Source organism: Salmo salar, chromosome ssa16 (assembly GCF_905237065.1).
Source record: "Salmo salar chromosome ssa16, Ssal_v3.1, whole genome shotgun sequence".
Taxonomy (NCBI): domain Eukaryota; kingdom Metazoa; phylum Chordata; class Actinopteri; order Salmoniformes; family Salmonidae; genus Salmo; species Salmo salar.
In genome coordinates, this window is record NC_059457.1 from 82,815,771 (window position 1) to 82,839,861 (window position 24,091).

A 24,091-nucleotide genomic window follows, 5' to 3' on the forward strand; every position below is an offset into this window, starting at 1 on the left:
AATAGGAGTGAAAAGAGCAGGACATTAACTTCAAGCCACCTCGTTCCTTTTCTGAGTTACAACCTGCGAAACCAGGGAACATACACATTAATTGACTGATAACAGCAGGGGTGCAACATTCATTGGGGACGGGGGGACCCAACATTCTGAAATTGCATTTTTGTCCCCCCCCCCAGTTTTATCATTGGAATGTGATACAAAACGAGGCAATGGTTTGCTTTAGGACCATGCGGACGCCTCCGAGCGGTCGGGTAGGCTGTTTGGAGTGTTTATCAGACTTGATTAAAAAATACAAATTAAAAAAAAGTTGTCCCCACCACTTCTAAAACCAAAGTTGCGCCCCTGGATAACAGAGTGGCTTTGAGATCTCAGGAGGGATCTAGGCCAAGGATAGTGTGAATGGACTGTACATGGATCAGAGTGCAAAGGTAGGCTACACAACAAAACTGGCATCAGTACAGGCTCAGAAAGAGGACTTCTGCCTGCAAGATATCTATCTCATCTCAAAGTCCATGGAAGGTAGTCAGTCTCCCAATGCTCCATGCTCTTGATCAAAAATGTATTTAGTGTTGACACAGGATTTACAGTATTTCTCTTTGTCCCTGTGCCGTGACATGACTTGTTTCTGACCGTGGTATGGAGACACTCCTTTGTTCACGAACTGGAGGAACTCCTTGGCAGCAGTCTGCACAGCTTCCTTTGAACTTTTCATGATCAGTGACTAGTGAAAGCAGAAGGATAATGTTACACGCCATGAACGACACAGCTTTGCATTGGCAAGCGAAACAGAAAGAGAGATTAACGTTACTGAGCAGCAAGCTAAATATAATTCAGCAAGAGTCAGTGTTATAACATTACAATATCTGTCATACCCTGTATGATTAGTCCAAAAATAGAATACACGTTAAGCTTACTGCAGAATAGACAGTAGGCTAATCGTTGCTTGCTAGGTAAAGTTAGCTAGCCAGCCAACACAGACATTGTTGTCAAGCAAAACCGAATAGATAGCTAACCTTGTGCAGTAGACACGGCAAACACAGCTTCCAAAAGTCAAACCAGACTGCTCTGAGCTAGCTACACTTACTAATATGCCAACAGCCAAATCATAATTTATGGTGCTTACTTGCATAAATGTTTAACTGGACTGTTAAACTCTGTACCCGGTGTAAAGCACACGGGAGACCTCTGACAGATTTAATAAAGACCACCGGTGTAGAATCTAACAATGGACAATTTGAAGGGAGGATAACGTGGTATTGCCCTCTGCTGGCCAGGAGGTAAAACAACATTGTTGGCTGTTTCGTGGCAGAGATTGTAGAGGAAACAACCACAAATGCTCTGACAAAAGCTAGCCATTCTTGATAAACCTATTTAACAAAATTACATATATTTGGGTGATTTTTATTAACTTATTATTGACCACTCCTTGGTTACCCAGCATCTATCTCCCCAGTTTATGCTGATCAGTTTCGTCTGTATGCTAGCTGCCCACCCAACTACCCAGCATCCTTGGTCAAGTGCTGGCTCAGCTGCCTGCTGCATCTTCTTGATGAAAGGCAATCACTGCTAACAGGTCAGCTCCACTGTAAACCTACTACACCTCCCAGCCACCAAGCAGATTCAGGCCAGAAAAATAGGAAATGGTAATTTGAATAACAGTCTGGTATGATAAAGACTTCAATAGAAGTCACCCAGGCTTCCTTTCCAGCCCTCTCCAGTCCTCAGAGATGGAGCCGAGTAATGGTGGGTGCACAGATAAGACTAAAGTAACAGAGCACAGGTTAGAAAATATCATGTTATTATGATACTGGATATGCCATTTTTCAGCTTGTTATTAGTTTTGTTGAATGTCACCAAAAGCAACAAGCCATTACGAGGATGCACATTTTATGGACTGTGCATCAACAGTCTTATACATCATCAACAGTCTTATACATCATCAACAGTCTTATACATCATCAACCGTTTTATACATCATCAACAGTCGTATACATCATCAACAATAATGTTGATGATGTATACGACTGTTGATGTTGTATAAGACTGTTGATGATGTATAAAACTGTTGATGATGTATAAGACTGTTGATGATGTATAAGACTGTTGATGATGTATGCGACATCATCAACAGTCTTATACATCATCAACAGTCGTATACATCATCAACAGTCATATACATCATCAACAGTCTTATACATCAACAGTTTTATTCATCATCGTTCAGCTTCAGACTGTTACATCCCGGAGGGACACAAGACCAATGGCCACCACTAAAGTATGTGGCTGAAATGGGCCAAAAGGAGCAGATCAACTTGCCACAAGTCTAGGTTAGCTTTCACACCTTGCATATTTAGTCTGTTTTGAATTTCTGAGAAGTGAGATCAAATGGGTGGGTGGGTGGGTGGGGGTGCAGATGGCTGCGTAACATTATCGTGTGCTGTAGATAGCCTACATGTGATGCTAGTAGTAGATGTCCATTTGATCAGCACAATAAACATCAGCACTCAGCAGTGCCATAGTACGCATACCGGTGCAAAATCCTCTCGCATTTCTAACCGCTGCGTAAATGTTACACTAAATATATGCGTGTGCCATTTCTGAAAAGACTGCGCACCTACAAAAAGAGATTAGTACAGTTGGCGCATGCCATGCGTACACATTTTTTTCCAGTAACAATTTTATTGAATGATTATAATAATATATCAGAAATAGAAACATAGCACTTGGTAGGTTAATTTCCTGTTATTAACCTGGAGGACCAGATCTAACCATCACTTACTTGATATACCCCCCTCAGTCTTGGGGTGCTGTCAGAATCTATTATTGTTGCTGGAGCAGGAAGTGGAGCTCTTGACATGTGTATTTAGTATGTGGTGGTTGCACTGCATAGCCCTTAGACACAGCCCACTAGATGTATTGTCATTGTGAAAGTCACACATAGAAGCTAGAATGCATTTACACAGCACCACTTCCTCCTCTCAGGTAGCACCAGATCATGTAACTGGGTCAAACCAGTCAAAAGGACTTTGATTTGCTTTAGTTTGACTTTTGTTCTGCTGTCAGTCTGAGCAGAAAATATTGGACTAACATTTGGTTCTGCAGTTGGTCAGTATGTGTGGAAATGTATTCAGGCTTTCTCTGATTTTGCTGCTGCTGGCTCAATGCACAGCTGTTGAAGGTAAGAGGGATATTTGTCTTTTTCTCTGACACATACACACAGCATTATGCAACATGAAAGGAAAGAGCACCAGTCCTCAGATGTTGCATTTGTGATGCATTTCCATTATTCCATTAACAATAGGAGTTTAGTTATGCACAAGGTAAAGTTGTGTTTATTTCTATATTTTTATTTCATTAACATTCTGAAATGTGTAATAATTTTTTTTAAATTCAAATGCTGTTTTATTGTAAAATGTTTTTTTACTTTAGTACTTAATCTTTTCTTATGAAAAAACACTCAAGGTCCATGTCATTTCCTGTTGGCAGTGACTCAAGAGAAAACATTGGAGACCGGAAGAGCAGATGCCACTATTCTCTGCTCAAGCCAAAACCTCACTGACATCAGTACTGTAGTATGTTACAAAAATAGAGTTATAAGTGAGTGTCGTGAGTGTAGAGTTTCATACGACGATGAGACAAATCATACCAACAGCACATGTGACCCCAGAGTCAAACTGCAGATAGCGAATGACAGAGTGTGTCTACACATCACCAACATACAACCATCTGATGAAGGGAACTACACCTGTGAGTGTGGATATAATGGGGGACGGCATTATATAAACATACATATTTCTGTCAATGGTAAGTGTTTGGTCTGATGGGATTGTTCACAATCATTTTAAAATGAACCCCAGCATAATGTCTTATCACCACATATTTAGTGGAATGTACACTACCGTTCAAACATTTGGGGTCACTTAGAAATGTCCTTGTTTTCCATGAAAACATGCATGAAATGAGATGCAAAATGAATAGGAAATATAGTCAAGATGTTGACAAGGTTATAAATAATGATTTTTAATTGAAATAATAATTGTGTCCTTCAAACTTTGCTTCGTCAAATAATCCTCCAATTGCAGCAATTACAGCCTTGCAGACCTTTGACATTCTAGTTGTCAATTTGTTGAGGTAATCTAAAGAGATTTCACCCCATGCTTCCTGAAGCACCTCCCACAACTTGAATTGGCTTGATGGGCACTTCTTACGTACCATACGGTCAAGCTGCTCCCACAACAGCTCAATAGGGTTGAGATCCGGTGACTGTGCTGGCCACTCCATTATAGACAGAATACCAGCTCACTGCTTCTTCCCTAAATAGTTATTGCATAGTTTGGAGCTGTGCTTTGGGTCATTGTCCAGTTGTAGGAGGAAATTGGTTCCAATTAAGCGCCGTCCACAGGATATGGCATGGCATGGCAAAATGGAGTGATAGCCTTCCTTCTTCAAGATCCCTTTTACCCTGTACAAATCTCCCACTTTACCACCACCAAAGCACCCCCAGACCATCCCATTGCCTCTACCATGCTTGACAGATGGCGTCAAGCACTCCTCCAGCATATTTTCATTTTTTCTGCTTCTCACGCATGTTCTTCTTTGTGATCTGAACACCTCAAGTTAGATTCGTCTGTCCATTACACTTTTTTCCAATCTTCCTCTGTAAAGAGGAATGGACAGACGAAAAGTGTAATGGACAGACGAATCTAACTTTGAGGTGTTCAGATCACAAAGAATAACATTCGTTCTTTTTGCCCATCTTAATCTTTTCTTTTTATTGGCCAGTCCGAGATATGGCTTTTTCTTTGCAACTCTGCCAAGAAGGCCAGCATCCCGGAGTCGCCTCTTCACTGTTGACGTTGAGACTGGTGTTTTGCGGGTACTATTTAATGAAGCTGCCAGTTGAGGACTTGTGAGGCGTCTGTTTCTCAAACTAGACACTCTAATGTACTTGTCCTCTTGCTCAGTTATGCACCGGGGCCTCCCACTCCTCTTTATATTCTGGTTAGAGCCAGTTTGCGCTGTTCTGTGAAGGGAGTAGTACACAGCGTTGTACGAGATCTTCAGTTTCTTGGCAATTTCTCGCACGGATTAGCCTTAATTTCTCAGAACAAGAATAGACTTACGAGTTTCAGAAGAAAGTTATTTGTTTCTGGCCAGTTTGAGCCTGTAATCGAACTCACAAATGCTGATGCTCCAGATACTCAACTAGTCTAAAGGCCAGGGTTTTCTAATGATCAATTGGCCTTTTACAATGATAAACTTGGATTGGCTAACACAACGTGCCATTGGAACACAGGAGTGATGGTTGCTGATAATGGGCCTCTGTACACCTATGTAGATATTCCATAAAAAATCTGCCGTTTCCAGCTACAATAGTCATTTACAACATTAAAAATGTCTACACTGTATTTCTGATCAACTTGATGTTATTTTAATGGACAAAAAAAATGTGCTTTTCTTTAAAAAACAAGGACATTTCTAAGTGACCCCAAACTTTTGAACGGTAGTGTATGTAATGTGCTAAAGTACCTTCAATATGTAATATGTATTTGGCTTACCTTTATGTTTTGTTGTCTTGTTTTGTAACATCTGTCATAGAAGTTACATCTGACAGAACTGAGAGAATTTCTATAGTCACAATATTGGATTTTCTCATCAATACATGTAATAATGTCTTAAAATATAGAGACTGTCAACAACACGATGCCTTAGTGTAAATGAACAAGATGGTGGAAGAGGAACATATAAGATTATAATATATATTTTCCCCTTTCTCAGGAGCCCAAGTGCAACAGGCCACAGACAACAGTCTCTTCTATTGGGGGATGATAACAGGCGTTGCAGCATGTGTAGCTGCCCTGGTGTTTGGTGGCGTAATCATGAGGAAAATTCATCTCAGGTAAGATAAAACTAATAGTTTGGTAAAAGAGTTGCTGTAATGAGTGTTTGTCAGCCTTTTGGTATTTGAATAATTACTTGGAAGCACTGTAGTAAAAAAAGGTGCATTCTCATATACATATCAGATCTGCAATGTGGATAGAGTACTGAATTGGTGTCTCAGAAATACATGCAATGCTATGAGTTCAGGTGGGCTCTTCAGCAAACAAAAGAAAGGAGGGGTGCTCAACAACAATGACGAAAAGCATGAAAAGGCATTACCAGGAAAAACATCCAAAAGGACTAATTCGAGGCAGAAAGGAATTGGAGCACTCAACAATGTCATAGTTTTATTTCAACCTCAGCGTGGAAATACCATAAAGAACACAGAAAAAAACATGTTTTTGACTGCACTGGCCCTTTAAGTCTGATTTGAGTTTATATGGGTCAACTGTGTCTAATCATGGCACTGTTGTGGCTTTTCGCTTCTCACTTCCTGTCAAAAATGAGCGTGGTGAAAAAAACTAAATGTTTCTCTACAAATGTGCTGTGTAAAACAGGTTTCATTTGGTGCTATGTTAACTCTTGTTATTTTTTGCTCAACAGGAGAACACAGCTACAAGTGTCTGGAACCGTCGACGAGGTGCCACAACAACACTATTTATGTTTTTTGTTATTTGTTTAGCCCTGTTATAGCTAGCTGTTGCATGTTAGTCATAAGAAGTCATCTGCAGAGACTACCCAACAAACCAAAATGGGTGCTGTGAACGTTCCTAGAACATTCATTAGGTTGCCCCAAAAGTTCTAATTAATCCTAACTAGAATTTAAAGGAAAAATCCACAAAAAAGTGAAATAACACTAATATGTGAGAACAATATGTTTCATTTTGGCGTTTCAAGTTAAAATCTGTTTACTACAAAATCCACAATGCAATGCTGTCGCTATGAGCTGACTGGCTAGCTAACTAGCAAACGTAGCTACACACAATAATAACAAAGACACTATCAGCATAGTAGCCTAAACAAACAGCACTATCAATTTAGGAGTCTACAATCTCACCATGTTCAACATGCAGATTGATGTGCTTCACAGAGTGGAGTCTGACATTCACAACGGCACCATGCAATGCACCCTGGACTGAAGAGGCAGATAAATAGGAGAAATGTGTTAGACCCTCTGTTAAATTACAAATTTCTCCAGGTAGGAATATCGCAAAAGATAATCAATGGCTCATTGGAGAGAAGACTACCTCCCACGTTATGACATCGGCCAGTATTAGAATCTGACACGTATGATAGACGTTTTAACGATCTAAAAGTCAGATTCCTATTAACTTCCAGTGTAGTGAGAGACACTTTAACACAATGCTACATCATACTGGCCGAAGTTCTGCCTGCTTGAACGGCAATAACTCAGATACACATGAAATGACCCAGGGAATCGATAGAAAATCACTCAGAGATGCACAAAAACAATATAACATTCAAAATTGGTTAATCTTTCCTTTAATGGGAATGTTAGCTAATGTCCTGGGAATTGAATTTGCCAACTTATTAGAATTTTCCACAGCGCCCAGCATGGTCTCATAGACTAGACGTAACGTAGTAAATGTAATCCGGGATACTCAAATTATGATGATATGTTATGTTTGGTATGGTTACATAAAACAGATGGTTAGTTTTGGCAAAAACAAAAGTAGGCTGATTGGTCGGGGTGGATGGGTGGTTGTATAACGTGCGTATAATGTGAACGTCTAGCAACCCGAAGGTTGTGAGTTCAAATCTCGCAGACAATTTTAGCTAATTAGCAACTTCAGCTACTTTACAACTACGTAGCATGTTAGCTAACCCTTCCCCTAACGCCAACCCTAACCCTTTTAGCTAACCCTTCCCCTCACCCTTTTAACTAACTCTAACCTTAACCCTAGCCTAGCTAACGTTAGCCATCTAGCTACCATTAGCAATCTAGCTAGAATTCGTAACAAATCATACATTTCAAATGTGTAACATATTGTACGTTTTATATGAAATGCTCTGAGACCAGGTTGCAGCCCCATATGACATTACAGTGTAATGCAGTGACATATGGTTTGTCTTTGTAGGAGGAGCAACGGGACATCGAGCCCTACAGCACATTCACAAGGAGAACCAATGGGCTTTACTCAACTCTCCAGCTGCTTAACCCCTGACCCCCTTGACCAATGATGACATGGTTTAGACACGTTTTTGTAACATATAGCTTGTACAGTAGAGTGGTGGATATACATTTACTGTGAATATTTTGATTACTGAAAAGGCCCTTTGAAAGTGTGCCTATTTTATCCCTGTCTGACTTGCCATACATCAGCCTCTCCTTTACTGTAGATCTTCTGTGGTGGTTGTAAATATCAACACATACTGTATGCATGCTGCACATCTGTTATGGAAATTCAATTGTTAAATACATGTTTAAAAATTATAGCTGTTCTGTTGTTGCTTTCTGATAGAACAAAGCATGTTTCTGCAGAGATCACCAAATGCCAAATCATAAACCTTTCCACCAGGTGTCAGTGTACTGTTTGTAAAATACTAACATTGTCCTGTCATGAACATGAATGAAGAAATCAGTAAACTGCCTATATATTCATACTGTAACTTTAGAAAACAGAATATTAATGCAGACTCACTTCATAGTTCATATTATTATAAATATTGGTAATAAAACAAACAAAAGAACAATATGTGATTTATATTGTGATTTATTTGAACTGCATTTCCCCAAAAAACAAATGAATATATGCATTATATGTACTTCTGTGGATGCAGGGCCAGCCCATTAAATGACTTAACTGTTTCATGGTGTCCCTGCCTGTTGTTTCCCTGCTGCACATCTCAATAATATTAATGTGCCCCCTACCCTTTTCAATTATTATGAATCTTTTTAACAGAAGTAAAATCTGCTACTAAAACAACACAAGTCATATTCTGTCTGTTACTGTAAGTATCCTCTGGTTTGACACATTGAGTCAGAGCTACATAAACACTACTTAAAGGCTCTGCATGGTCAATGCCATGTCTGCAGTGGCCATACAGCATTTACTGCGATGCAGCCTCTGCAGAAGTCAGGGCATTCATACCTCCTGCGCTTTGCGTAGCAGAGCTGTTGTAAAAGAAGTGAGTTTGCGTTTCTACAGGACTTCCCGCCCACACTTACTGTCAACCAATCATGTAAATGAGATACACGGCGCTATACGGAGCCTCCACATTGTTACACAATTTGGAAGGAGCACAGCGATGTGGCATGGAGCTGGATTTTGCATCTGCAACCTCCAGAGGCTTTGCAATTGCGTCACATCCTCTCTGGACCACATTTTCGGATCAAGCTAAAATATGCTTTTAGAAAGAGTGATTAGTGAACAGATGGTTGATTCTTAAAGGCTCTGCATGGTCAATCCAACATTTGCATTCCATACAGCATTTACTGCAATGCTGCCTCTGCAGAAGTCAGAGAATTCATACTTTGTGCGATTCGGGGAGCTGTAATACGCATCCAATAAATTTCTGCATCTCACCACTCATAGTGATTAACTCTATAAACTCTATAGCCATCCAGCTAATTACAGTACCAGTCAAAAGTTTGGACACACCGACTCATTCAATAGTTTCTCTTTATTTTTACTAGATTATACATTGTAGAATAATAACACATCAAAACTATGAAATAACACATATGGAATCATGTAGTAACCATAAAAAGTGTTAACCTCTATGGGCAAGCGTCCCACCTACTCAACAGCCAGTTGAATCCTGTGGCGCGTTATTCAAATACCTTAGAAATGCTATTACTTCAATTTCTCAAACATATGACTATTTTACACCATTTTAAAGACAAGACTCTCGTTAATCTAACCACACTGTCCGATTTCCAAAAGGCTTTACAACGAAAGCAAAACATTAGATTATGTCAGCAGAGTACCCAGCCAGAAATAATCAGACACCCATTTTTCAAGCTAGCATATAATGTCACATAAACCCAAACCACAGCTAAATGCATCACTAACCTTTGATGATCTTCATCAGATGACAATCTTAGGACATTATGTTATACAATACATGCATGTTTTGTTCAATCAAGTTCATATTTATATCAAAAACCAGCTTTTTACATTAGCATGTGACTAGCATGTGACTAGCATTCCCACCGAACACTTCCGGTGAATTTACTAAATTACTCACGATAAACGTTCACAAAAAACATAACAATTATTTTAAGAATTATAGATACAGAACTCCTATATGCACTCGCTATGTCCGATTTTAAAATAGCTTTTCGGTGAAAGCACATTTTGCAATATTCTAAGTAGATAGCCCGGCATCACAGGGCTAGCTATTTAGACACCCAGCAAGTTTAGCCCTCACCAAAGTCAGATTTACTATAAGAAAAATGTTATTACCTTTGCTGTTCTTCGTCAGAATGCACTCCCAGGACTTCTACTTCAATAACAAATGTTGGTTTGGTCCCAAATAATCCATAGTTATATCCAAATAGCGGCGTTTTGTTCGTGCGTTCAAGACACTATCCGAAAGGGTAAATAAGGATTACGCGCCCGACGCGTTTCGTGACAAAAAAATTCTAAATATTGCATTACCGTACTTCGAAGCATGTCAACCGCTGTTTAAAATCAATTTTTATGCCATTTTTCTCATAAAAAAGCGATAATATTCTGACCGGGAAAGCGTGTTTACGTTCAAAGAGAGAGAAAATAAAAACATGGGATCCCCTCGTGCACGAGCCTCAGTCTGATGGTCCCCTGATAGAGCACTTACCAAAGGCGCTAAAGTTTTTCAGCCAGCGGCTGGAATTACATCATTCAGCTTTTTCCCGGGTTCTGAGAGCCTATGGGAGCCGTAGGAAGTGTCACGTTACAGCAAAGATCCTAAATGTTCAATAAACAGAGCCAAGAAGCCCAAGGAATGGTCAGAGAGGGTACTTCCTGTGTGGAATCTTCTCAGGTTTTTGCCTGCCATATGAGTTCTGTTATACTCACAGACACCATTCAAACAGTTTTAGAAACTTTAGGGTGTTTTCTATCCAAAGCCAATAATTATATGCATATTCTAGTTTCTGGGCAGTAGTAATAACCAGATTAAATCGGGTACGTTTTTTATCCGGCCGTGTAAATACTGCCCCCTAGCCCTAACAGGTTAAACAATTCCAAACATATTTTATATTTTCAAAGTAGCCACCCTTTGCCTTGCTGACAGCTTTGCACACTCTTGGCCTTCTCTCAAACAGCTTCACCTGGAATGCTTGTCCAACAGTCTTGAAGGAGTTCCCACATTTGCTGAGCACTTGTTGGCTGCTTTTCCTTCACTCTGCAGTCCAACTCATCCCAAACCATCTCAATTGGGTTGAGGTCAGGTGAATGTGGAGGCCAGGTCATGTGATGCAGCACTCCATCCCTATCCTTCTTGGTCAAATAGCCCTTACACAGCCTGGAGGTGTGTTGGGTCATTGTCCTGTTGAAAAACAAATGATAGTCCCACTAAGCGCAAACCACATGGAATGGCGTATCCCTGCAGAATGCTGTGGTAGCCATACTGGTTAAGTGTGCTTTGAATTGTAAATAAATCACAGACAGTGTCACAAGCAAAGCACCCCCACACCTCCTCCTCCATGCTTCACGGTGGGAACCACACATGCAGAGATCATCTGTTTACCTACTCTCTGTCTCACAAAGACATGGCGGTTGGAAGCAAAAATCTAAAATTTGGACTCATCAGACCAAAGGACAGTTTTCCACCGGTCTAATGTCCATTGCTTGTGTTTCTTGTCCCAAGCAAGTCTCTTCTTATTATTGGTGTCCTTTAGTAGTGGTTTCTTTGCAGCAATTCGACCATGAAGGCCTGATTCACGCAGTCTCCTCTGAACAGTTGATGTTGAGATGTGTCTGTTACTTGAACTCTGTGAAGCATATATTTGGGCTGCAATCTGAGGTGCAGTTAATTCTAATGAATTTATCCTCTGCAGCAGAGGTAACTCTGGGTCTTCCTGTCCTGTGGTGGTCCTCATGAGAGCCTGTTTCATCATAGCGCTTGATGGTTTTTGCGACTGCACTTGAAGAAACGTTCAATGTTCTTGAAATTTTCCGTATTGACTGACCTTCATGTCTTAAAGTAATGATGGACTGTCGTTTCTCTTTGCTTATTTGAGCTGTTCTTGCCATAATATGGACTTGGTCTTTTACCAAATAGGGCTATCATCTGTATACCACCCCTACCATGTCACAACACAACTGAACGCATTAAGGAAAGAAATTCCACAAATCAACTTTTAACAAGACATACCTGTTAACTTCTAACATCTAGATGTTCCGCTAGCGGAACACCGCTCCAATATCCAATGATAGGACGTGGCGCGAATTACAAATTCCTCGAAAATCCGAAAACTTCAATTTTTCAAACATATGACTATTTTACACCATTTTAAAGACAAGACTCTCCTTTATCTAACCACACTCTCCGATTTCAAAAATGCTTTACAATGAAAGCAAAACATTAGATTATGTCAGCAGAGTACCCAGCCAGAAATAATCAGACACCCATTTTTCAAGCAAGCATATAATGTCACAAAAACCAAAACCACATCTAAATGCAGCACTAACCTTTGATGATCTTCATCAGATGACACTCCTAGGACATTATGTTATACAATACATGCATGTTTTGTTCAATCAAGTTCATATTTATATCAAAAACCAGCTTTTTACATTAGCATGTGACGTTCAGAACTAGCATTCCCACCGAACACTTCCGGTGAATTTACTAAATTACTCACGATAAACGTTCACAAAACACATAATTATTTTAAGAATTATAGATACAGAACTCCTTTATGCAATCGCGGTGTCCGATTTTAAAATAGCTTTTCGGTGAAAGCACATTTTGCAATATTCTGAGTAGATAGCCCGGCCATCACAGGCTAGCTATTTTGACACCCACCAAGTTTGGCACTCACCAAACTCAGATTTACTATAAGAAAAATTTGATTACCTTTGCTGTTCTTCGTCAGAATGCACTCCCAGGACTTCTACTTCATCACCCAATGTTGTTTTGGTTCAAAATAATCCATAGTTATATCCAAATAGCGGCGTTTTGTTCGTGCGTTCAAGACACTATCCGAAGGGTAACGAAGGGTGACGCGCCGGCGCGTATATCGTGACAAAAAATTGCTAAATATTCCATTACCGTACTTCGAAGCATGTCAAACGCTGTTTAAAATCAATTTTTATGCGATTTTTCTAGTAAAATAGCGATAATATTCCGACCGAGAAACCTTGTTTTGGTTCAAAGACTCAAAGTTGAAAATGGAGTCGTCACGTGCACGCGCACGCCCGTCTCATTGTTCTCAGATCGACCACTATCCAAATGCGCTACTGTTTTTCAGCCAGGGACTGCAGAGTCATCATTCAACGTTCTAGCGACTTCTGAGAGCCTATGGGAGCCTTAGAAAGTGTCACGTTACAGCAGAGATCCTGTTTTCAATAAAGAGGCTAAAGAAGGCCAAGAAATGGTCAGAGAGGGCACTTCCTGTTTGGAATCTTCTCAGGTTTTGGCCTGCCATATGAGTTCTGTTATACTCACAGACACCATTCAAACAGTTTTAGAAACTTTAGGGTGTTTTCTATCCCAATCAAACAATTATATGCATATTCTAGTTTCTGGGCAGGAGTAATAAACAGATTAAATCGGGTACGTTTTTTATCCGGCCGTGAAAATACTGCCCCCTATCCATAACAGGTTAATTGAAATGCAATCCAGGTGACTACCTCATGAAGCTGGTTGAGAGAATGCCAAGAGTGTGCAAAGCTGTCATCAAGGCAAAGGGTGGCTACTTTGAAGAATCTCAAATATAAAATATATTTTGATTTGTGTAACACTTTTTTGGTTACTATATGATTCCATATGTGTTATTTCATAGTTTTGAGGTCTTCACAATTATTCTACAATGTAGAAAATAGTAAAAAATAAAGACAAACCCTTGAATGTCTAGGTGTGTCCAAACTTTTGACTGGTACTGTACAAGCAACTGGCTAAAAGAAAAGACCTTACCTCTTCTGAGATGTTGGAGTCCGTTTCCTGGTGCTTGACATTTAAGGAACACTTAAGAAACTGTGTGCAGTACAGGGGACTGGGTTCACCAACAGACTGATATGAAAAGGCCTGGTTGTGTGTGCTCAGCCAAGAAGGTATGGAGTAAAAAGGCTGCACTGTTTTACACCTGCATCTCCATCCCGAATCTCCCCATTGCCCCCCAGCTAAATTAGCCTACAGTTAGGCTGTTGTTTGTGTATTTTACACTATGTTGAGGTAAAACTCAAAGTATAATACTGTAATGACCTGACTAGATCATGAAGGAACAATTGTCCAGACAGAGGATGGAGTTAACGAATGGACGGTTTATTAACCCAACTTAACACAGGCTACTGTTTGGCCGTAGCCCATGCCAAATAAATGAAAGGTACACTACAAACCAACCATGACCTTCTCTTGTGAAGTCCAGACGTAAGAGAGAGAACAATGGCTAAACCCGGTCTTAACTTCCAATGCTCCATCCCCCTGCCCAACCCCCCTTCACGCCACTCCGCCAACCACCAGGCTGCCCGGTATCAGAACATTCCAGGCATACCCGTGATTGGCAGATAGCAGGTTGATTGGCATGACCCCGGGAACACTGGTAAGTAACACATAACCCACAACTGTCTGTGCGGGTCGCTACGATACTTATATGAATGTCAACCCTAACACATGTTCCTGTCATCGTCATCAATCAAATGCATTAGTTAGAAACTACTTTGACTACCACCACCGTTTCTGTATGCTAACTGCATGCGATCAGTTTATACCCATGGGAGTTAGAATTTAGATCTCTTTTTCTAAACCTGAAATGTTATGCAGCGAAAACAGCCAATTATATCCAAATCTGATTTTAATAACACATTGTGGGCCTGTTACAATACATCAATCGTGACAGATTTGACAAATATCCACTTTGTTAGATCCGATTTGTTGAACGTGCGCCAATACAGCTTCCTTCTATCCCCCGCGTTCTGCATTCCATTTACTTCTTTACCACATCTATCCCCATTACCTCCCAGATCTCTTTCCAGGAGTTCACTCATTCGGGTCTTTGAAATCCCAACACAAGTTATCATAAATATGTTTTTTATTTGTGCACTTGCTCCGATAGCCTTTCGTCCAAGTTATCCATGTTTGTTGTCAAGGAAGTTGTCAAGGCAGTGAGTTTGTGTTTATGCAGGATGTATCGCCCCCACCTAACGTCAAACAATCATGTCAATGCCGAGCTATACGGAGCTCTCCGCATTGTTACAACATTTTGGAAGCGCACAGCAATGCATGACAGAGCTTGATTTGGCCTCCGCAAGCACCTGGAGGCACTGCAATTGCGTCTCACCCTCATTACAGAGCCTCCGGAACACATTTTTGGTTCAATAATAAATTGGCCTTTATAGTCTACAGGTTATGCACTGAGCCAGTCCCAGTAATCCTGCTTAATGTAAGAGGTGAGAACTCTACTGTTATACTCTCACTCTTCTTTCTGGTGTGTTTAATAAGTAAACATTAGATGGTGCCACATTCTGGAAGTTTGTATTTTAGCCCAACAAGCCCAGCCACAAACTGAGGGATGGAGCTGGAGAATAACCACTCTCAAATTCATCAACACAGCTACAGATGCAAACCAAGGACTGACAATCCATAAGATTAACATGACAGTTTAAAATATTTTCACACAATAGGCTACATAGTTTTTTTTCTTCTTTTTACAATGAATGAATGTTTTATTTGTTCTTTTGAAATCACAGGGAGGTTTGGGGAAGTGTAAAATAAATAATAATACAAGAAGTGCAGAAACGTTCATGTATCTAAACACTGAAAAACAGACATGGAGACAACAAAAACATAAAACAAATGGACAACCTTATAAGAACATTTCTAACAGCAGCTGTGACTAATGTGAATATGGCACAGACAGGAAATAACCCTATTAAGCTATGGCTTAAGTAAAGAAAGTGAGACAGACAGACAGTTTTGAGTAAAAAATAAGAATAAGAATAAGAATATTAACCAGATTAGTCAATAGTGATTTGGTGTGTGTGGCAATGTGATTAGAGTCACTCAGTAGTCATCATCTTCTAGAAGGTTTCTGAGAGAGAAAAAAGAAGAGCAAACAAAATGGCAATAATTCAAATGGTCATTGTGAGGAAGAGTGTTTCTTCTGTACACACAGTAGCCTACAGAAATAAGATGAAATGACAAAACGTGAACATGGTCTGAGCCATTGTGGGACCAAATGTTTAACTACCAATTATAGTCTTAGCTTAATGTAGGAAATAATAGATAATAAATAGAAGATATATAAAATAAAATTAAGATTATGTGACCTCTGGTGGTATCTTTGAATTAGAATGATTTGAGCTCACCTTGTTACACCATCATCTGATTCTTGGCTGGAGATACTGTAAAAAGAGAACAGAACAGAAATGTGGTTTGTATATTGACAAATGTAACATGAGTAACAGAACAGATACTAACATGCAGCTGAGTGAATGGATAATGACAACATGACCACTCAATGACCACCTCAAAAGTACATCATTTCAGAGCTTCTTCCTCAAGAGAGACTACAACAGACAGTGAGAGAATGAAGGGGTAAACCTACTTCTTTACAGCCTCCTGAGCTTGATGCATCGTACGCTTGGCTGACGAGCTGAGGGATTGTATCCTGAAACAAAAATAAATTGTTTTTGTTATGTTTTATTTTGGGGGTTATTGTAATTTATACTAAAAGCTTTTGTAACATTCTCAATATCGTCTGTTTCAAGCTTTCTATTTGGATAATCAAATAAAGTTGTAAAAATACTCACATTGATGGACTGGAGTTTGATGTGTCCCTGAAAGATGTACTGACAAGAACCATTTGTTTTTAACGTCATTGACTGATGTTAACATGACCACTCTATGACCACAGACATCGTTCCAAAGTTTGATCAATGAGAGAGATAAATATTGAAGATAATCAGGGACTATGAGAAAATGAGAAGGTAAACCTACTTCTTAGTCATCCTACGCTTGGTTGACGAGCTGGTTGACAAGTGTGACCTGAAAAAACAAATATACTTTTTTGGGGTTATAATTATTATTTATCTTAAAAAAGCTATTTCAAATACAAGTGTTTTAATCTCTCCAGGTGGTAGGAATACTCACATTTGTGATGGACTGGAGGATGGTGTGACACTGAAATAAATCAAAATAAACACTGTACTGACAAGAACCACATCATCTGATTCATTATTCATTCATTACAATTATTTAATCATGAAGAATGTACCTGTATAGCACATATTCTCAGAAAATGTAATTATCATGTTTTCTTTCAAAAAGGTATCCATCATAATCTCTTAAATGTTCTTTAGTATTAGTGACTTACTGTTTGGATGGTAATCTGTTCTGTTGTGTCTTTAGAGGAGTCTTGCTGATTTCAGGGTCCGGTATGTTTTTTTCCCTGCACATCAGAGATCAACTGGTTAAGTCAACTGAAGGCAGCTAAATCACATTTTGAATTCATAGTAACTGTTCTAACTTTCAAGTTTTTTTTTCTCTCTACCTGGAGGAGTTTTTTTTTTTCCTCTTTTGCAGACATACTACACAGAATACAGAGATGAGACACACTGAACCCATCACTGAACCCACCACTGCACCTGTGAATGACAGAGATGACAAGAGAAGACAGAGGTCAAATTCCCAGGTACACCACACTAACGCTTCATACATGTAAATATGTCTCTGCACTACACCTGAAAGTTGAACAGTAAAAGAGTCAGTCAATAGGTTGATTATGACCTGTCATTATTAGAATAACAACCACTTACCACTGATCCTGTCATCATCAGAGACCTGAGATTTACCTAGCACAGAAATACACAGGAAGTACTTCATCATGAACACAGACAGTACTTCACCATGAACACAGGCAGTACTTCATCATGAACACAGTCAGTACTTCATCATGAACACAGACAGTACTTCATCATGACATCTACCTGATCATGTCATGTTTGGGGTGGCAGGTAGCCTAGTAGTTAGTGTTGGGCCAATAGCCAAAAGGTTGCTGGATCAAATCCCCAAGCTGACATGGTAAAAATCTGTTGTTCTGCACCTGAACAAGGCAGTTAACCCACTGTTCCCCGATAGGCCATCAATGTAAATAGGAATTTGTTTTTAACTGACTTGCCTAGTTATTTATTTTTTCTTAAACATCAATATATTATGGTGGTATTAATCCTAACCATTTCTTACCTGCAAATGAAGCTTGATCACTAGCTGGAATCACCTCGGAAACCGCCTTGATGGAACCACCGAAGGATAGTGAAGCAACACACCTAACTTCTTTGTTAGTTAGACTGGACACTAGCACTGTTACAGTAGTTGTCATAGTGACAGTTCCATTGGGATGGGTGACATCAACCATGGTGGAATGTTCTATCATTATGTCATCCCAGGTCACTATAGGAGCAGGTCGTCCAGTAGCAGAACAGGACAGAGTGGTGTGACTGTTGTTGGTTTGTGTGATGAGGAGTGAGGGTCCATACAGCTCTATAGGACAACAGACACAGTTCATAGTGAATGTAAATACTATAATGTTTTAATTTACATTATTTACTAAATTATTCCATTTACTAAATTATTCGCCATCACTATCCAGCTACCACCCGGTTACTCAACCCTGCACCTTAGAGGCTGCTGCCCTATATACTGTACATAGACATGGAATCACTGGCCACCTTAATAATGGAACACTAGTCACTTTAATAATGTTTACATACTGCTTTACTCATTTCATGTATATACTGTATTTTAGTCAATGCCACTCCTACATTGCTCATCCTAATATTTATATATTTCTTAATTACATTCTTTTACTTTTAGATTTGTGTATAATGTTGTGAATTGTTAGATACTACTGCACTGTAGGGAGCTAGGAACACAAGCATTTCACTACACCCTCAATATCATCTGCTAAAAAAATGTGTATGTGACCAATAACATTTGATTTGATTCCATTTTGATAAATGCATGCAAGACATTGGATGTATGATCTGATAAAATGGCTGTCTGAACTTCTGAAGTTGTTCTGAGTCAATCATTTACAGTACATTAAGTTATCAGATTTTACCATGGACTTTGAGGCAGGTCCTTCCACTGATAGCTCCTTCTGGAAAGGTGTTAAACAGACACTTGTAGCAGCACTCATCTCCTCTTGACACTCCTCTGATGACGATAGAGCAGTTCTGCAGTCCCTCGTCTTCAAACTCCACTTTCCCCTTAAAAGGTAGGTTGACATTGGGACCATGTTTGCTATAGGAGGCCACATTTTCATTCGTCCCAGTTGTCACTTTTTGCCAGGTGACTTGCCGCACGTCTTTGGGTGTCATGAGCTCACAGTTTAAGACTGCATCTTCTCCCAGGGTTGCTGTGACAACCTGCTGTGTTCTCACCAGATGAGAGAGCCCTGCATGAAGATAGTTACACACTACTTAGTACTTACAGTACTGCATTAATAGGATACAATACAGTATACAGAGTACAATATTGTGGTGTAGTACTCATAATAGTCAGAAGGAGGAGTACAGAGGTAGGGGAAGTCCAGTCAAGGCGGGAGGAAGTTATGAAGTTATGAATGAAGGCACCTGTAAACTGATTGCAGTATGGGTTCATGTGTTAAATTATTAAAGTAACATCAGCTACAGAATGTGTGAACATCAGTGAATATAAGGAACTATGGCTATAGATCAAATCCTCTTTGTTCACTGATTAAATCATAGTTTATACAGTGACTTTCACTACACTATACAGTTCATACAATGACTCTCACTACACTACACAGTATATACAGTGACTCACTACACAGTGACTTTCACTACACTATACATGCATTTCACTACTATAATTTATCTGTATAGCTTTTAATGTATCTGTATAGTTAAAGATACATTAAATTATGAATCTAGTGTTCTGAAATAAACAGATTTGAACTGTAAAGCACATCTCATAAAAAAAGCAACAGTATCAGCAATATTTTGTCAATAAAAAGCTGACAAATGCAGTATTTCATGCATAAAACGGATTATCTCACCTTTAGGTAGGATTATCAGTAGAATAAACAGGTAGTTGTAGAGTGCAGGAGACATGGTGGAAATGTGAGTTCTCTTATGAAGTCACTTGAGATTTTGAATTTCCCTCTTTCGTGTGTCCAACCCACATGGGTTTGAATGAACCTATCACATATGGACCTTTTTTGTCAGAAGCCCCTCCCATACAATAAAAGTGAAAGTAAACTCGGCTGGTGCAAGTTTTTCTTCCATAGTGTGTTAGCCAGTGTCAGAACCATTGTTTTACCTGTTTTAGTTGAGGTGGTTAAAGGAACTCTTCTCAGGTCATAAAACAGAAAGGAGCTGAAATATTACACACACATCGCCAACTCAAACACGAGGATATATCAAAGAGCAAACATTATCACCATTATTTTCTAAGGGCTCAAATACATTAACACATTACACTGACAACAGGAAGAACAACAAAACTATCTGTAGTTCCATAGATTTATAATAACAATACACTGTAAACTTAACTTGATCAAAAGTACAACAAGGTCAATCATATTGAAATGGGTTGAAATAAATTACTAGGTTATTTAGAACATAAAATAAATAGATACATCTATTCTACTTGGTGTATGTTATAATAAAGTACATTCAAACAGTAGGTGGTGCTGTCCTAATAGATGAGGTAACCTAGCCTGACGACTCAAACTACATTCTTCCTGCTGCTTTGTCGTTCACTACATACTTTAGTCTGAATAGGGTTAGGGTTATTATTGAAGTTGTTGGAGGTGACGAGGGGCATGACGGGCGTTGTACAATGTCTTCGGCGATTGGATTGTCTCTAACCAATCAGAGTAAAAGCCAATGATGAATTTTCAAACTGCTGTTTTACCCACGTGTGTTCTAGCTCTGACTCAACCCATCGTTACCGGACAAATCAGATGGCCCAGAATGTGTTGGCATTCGGTGAAAGGTTGTGAGCCTGGCGCAGAGCTATAACAACCTAGCCCTGATTTTAAATGGTGATATTACTGTAAACAGAGCTATAACAACCTAGCCCTGATTTTAAATGGTGATATTACTGTAAACAGAGCTATAACAACCTAGCCCTGATTTTAAATGGTGATATTACTGTAAACAGAGCTATAACAACCTACCCCAGATCTTAAATGGTGATGTTACTGTAAACAAGGAGGAGCTATAAGAACCTTCCCCTGACTTTAAATGGTGATGTTACTGTAAACAGAGCTATAACAACCTACCCCAGATCTTAAATGGTGATGTTACTGTAAACAAGGAGGAGCTATAAGAACCTTCCCCTGACTTTAAATGGTGATGTTACTGTAAACAGAGCTATAAGAACATTCACCTGACTTTAAATGGTGATGTTACTGTAAACAGAGTTATAAGAACATTCACCTGACTTTAAATGGTGATGTTACTGTAAACAAGGTGGAGCTATAACAACCTACCCTGATTTTAAATGGTGACGGTCCTGTAAACAGAGCTATAACAACCTAGCCCTTAATGAGCCAGCGATGCTTTCGCCTCCCACAATATTTTCCGAAAATGAACCATAATTTACAATATACTGCATTAAATATAGAGCAAAACAGCAATACAGTACTTTAGTTTTTATTTGTATTTAAATCAACTCAACAATTGCTAATAGTAAATATTACAGTGTAGATATTTGGTGTTTATATCCCTTTCACTTTCTGCTTTAACAAAGACTTCTAAACTGTCAGGGTGAAACAGATCAACCATTAAAGGTTTGAGATTTGTTGCCACTCTGATCTGTCCCCTATATAAATTACATTTTTGGGAACCACTCCCACATATTAGTTAAATTCGTACAGAATTCTCACTAACGGGTGCAACAAATATATCCTTTTACAAGACACACCTCAAAATATGTTAATGAGTCAGAAGCAACAATACCATGCACTCACTAGTGTTCAAAAGTAGTCTCTTACAAGAGACGCCTTAAAATATGTTCATGCGCCAGACTCTTTCCCCGCCCATAGATTCTTTCCCACAATGCAGCATAATGAATTCTGTAAAACACATTTAAGGCATTTTGTTGTACATTCTACAGTATTTTACTGTTGAAATTACCATAAAGCCTTTGTGTGCCTCCTCTACAATCAGAGCAGCTATTCTTTGCGTACATAGAAACAATTGCTTCAATATAGCCTAAATATTTATAATTTACTTTAAAATGTATTAACTTTTATATGTGGCAGAAACGCAACCATTCACAATGCTTTAATCTGATTAGGCTACTTCAAAAGTCTCCTGTAGTCCTGCGCATGTTCATCCAAAATATAATTCCAGCATCCTCAAAATGGCTCGACATTAACCAGGTTTCCATCCAACCTGATTATGTGAGTAAAGTAGCCTACATATCGGGTAAAATAATTCACAACATCATGAGAAAGCATGCCGTTTATTAGACTACAGATGAAATAAATTATGAACTTCATAGGGTGGTGGAAGTGCACAGCGATGAAGGTGATGCGCCTTTTAATAAATATCGAGGGTCTTATTGTGGTGACATGATGATCGATGCTATTCTTTTCCATGTGCTAACTTTTACTATTCCAAAGGTGTAATAAAGATAATCTAACGTTTTACCTAATGATATATAAGGAGGGCATTTGGACAACATGTTTCACAACAGCACACAACAAAACTCCAGAGACATATTGAGCAACCAACTGATACCAATCACGACCACACCCAGAGACAGATGGCTGACTTAAGCACTCACACAAACATGTCAAGACATGAAAGCGCCCTAACCACACGAACTGACCACTGGTGTAAAAAACAACATTCCATGAATATCGCAACCACCCAGACACGAATTACCAGAAATACACACACACACACACACACACACACTTAGGTGTGTTGGACTCCGAGGACAAAGGACACTGCCAAGGGCCAATGGGAAGTCGACACCACCTGGAGAGTGGACCGTCCCTCCACTCATCGACCAGTCAGGAGAGCGGACCCACTAGACTCAACCTACGTCAACACACTGTTATTTCATTGTATAAATTGGATGCACACTATGTTTCGGGGCTCTCTTCTGCTAGTTCCTTATGAGCTAAACGAAGGAGTCCGTGCACGCTCAGCCAAATATCTTTGTCTCATAATAAACAGCCTTACTATAAACTGAATCCACCCGGTCCAGCGTCTTGACTTGGTCTCCTTCTCAAGTAACTGATCATCAACAAAGGTCAGCATAGTCTCCCAGTCTAATGGTCTATCCTGCCTTCTATCCACCATACATAGTGACAATTGCGGTAGGTGAATTGTTTTTCCAGATTTGCAATAGGCTTATTACTAGCAATCATACCACACAGAAAGGCATTCAAAGCTGCGTCACTATGGTGTCAAATCCGATTAAAACGTTGAACGAGCGCTGGCGCCAGCGAGCGAGATGAAACACCTTTGTGTAACTGGTGCTGTACTGCACCGCTGTAACTCTGCGTTATGTTCAGTTGATTGAGACTATAGACGTGGACTTTGGAGATCAGGTAGTTTTAATTAAGCAGAATTCACTCTCTACATCCTGCATCTGCATCCAAAAGGAAATAAAACATTTGTAGAGCACATATGTTCCGCGAATCGTCGCCTCTTTCTACAACAGACGCACAATACAAGGGACTGGGATCATTCTAGGAGCTAGCCATCGTTCACACATACAATAGCCTGCTAATACCTTAGCTAGCTATTAACCACATGTTGAATTCAGAATGTTGACATCATCCTAAAAATTACAAGTGCATCTTAATACCATCCACTTATGAGTAACCTCTAAATATACAACATTATTCATGAACAAAACACTGTGTGTATGACTTTGTGCTTAAAAGAATCAAACTTGTCTGAAGACGACAGAAAAAGCGTGCCTACCTCTCATAGTGCATCAAAATGATTTGAGCACGCAGGACAAAACGTAAGTACACTCTCCCCTACTCCCAGGATGCAGGCATGCATAATAACAAATCAACATGCCATATTAATATATGAACCTGGTG

The 24,091-nt window shown here is 39.4% G+C and overlaps 2 protein-coding genes across 5 annotated transcripts in view; one reads left to right on the forward strand and one right to left on the reverse strand.

Annotated features, from left to right (window-relative positions):
- The first annotated feature begins 2,815 nt into the window (after positions 1–2,815).
- LOC123727898 (uncharacterized) lies at positions 2,816–8,695 on the forward strand. Of its 2 annotated transcripts, none has more exons than XM_045698188.1 (5): positions 2,816–3,178; positions 3,463–3,804; positions 5,779–5,899; positions 6,484–6,520; positions 7,980–8,695. In XM_045698188.1, the coding sequence occupies exons 1-5, from the start codon at positions 3,112–3,114 to the stop codon at positions 8,064–8,066; spliced, it is 654 nt and encodes a 217-aa protein (XP_045554144.1). In that variant the 5' UTR covers positions 2,816–3,111; the 3' UTR covers positions 8,067–8,695. The 2 variants fall into 2 exon arrangements, with proteins under 2 accessions (XP_045554144.1, XP_045554145.1); XM_045698189.1 differs by having other exon boundaries at positions 2,832–3,178; positions 3,487–3,804.
- A 5,600-nt stretch (positions 8,696–14,295) lies between these two features.
- Positions 14,296–24,091, reverse strand: part of LOC106574974 (nectin-4) — a 215,464-nt gene continuing 205,668 nt past the window's right edge. For 2 of the 3 annotated variants that reach the window (XM_045698191.1, XM_045698190.1), the window contains exons 3-13: positions 19,112–19,447; positions 18,235–18,531; positions 17,808–17,843; positions 17,543–17,636; positions 17,366–17,440; positions 17,143–17,172; positions 16,990–17,037; positions 16,803–16,841; positions 16,598–16,660; positions 16,359–16,394; positions 14,296–16,081 (exon numbers count right to left, since the gene is read on the reverse strand). In XM_045698191.1, the coding sequence (XP_045554147.1) occupies positions 16,054–16,081; positions 16,359–16,394; positions 16,598–16,660; positions 16,803–16,841; positions 16,990–17,037; positions 17,143–17,172; positions 17,366–17,440; positions 17,543–17,636; positions 17,808–17,843; positions 18,235–18,531; positions 19,112–19,447 (1,082 nt within the window). In that variant the 3' untranslated portion in view covers positions 14,296–16,053. Of the gene's footprint in view, positions 16,082–16,358; positions 16,395–16,597; positions 16,661–16,802; positions 16,842–16,989; positions 17,038–17,142; positions 17,173–17,365; positions 17,441–17,542; positions 17,637–17,807; positions 17,844–18,234; positions 18,532–19,111; positions 19,448–20,071; positions 20,212–24,091 lie in introns of those variants that run through there. The other variant, XM_045698192.1, reaches the window with a different exon arrangement.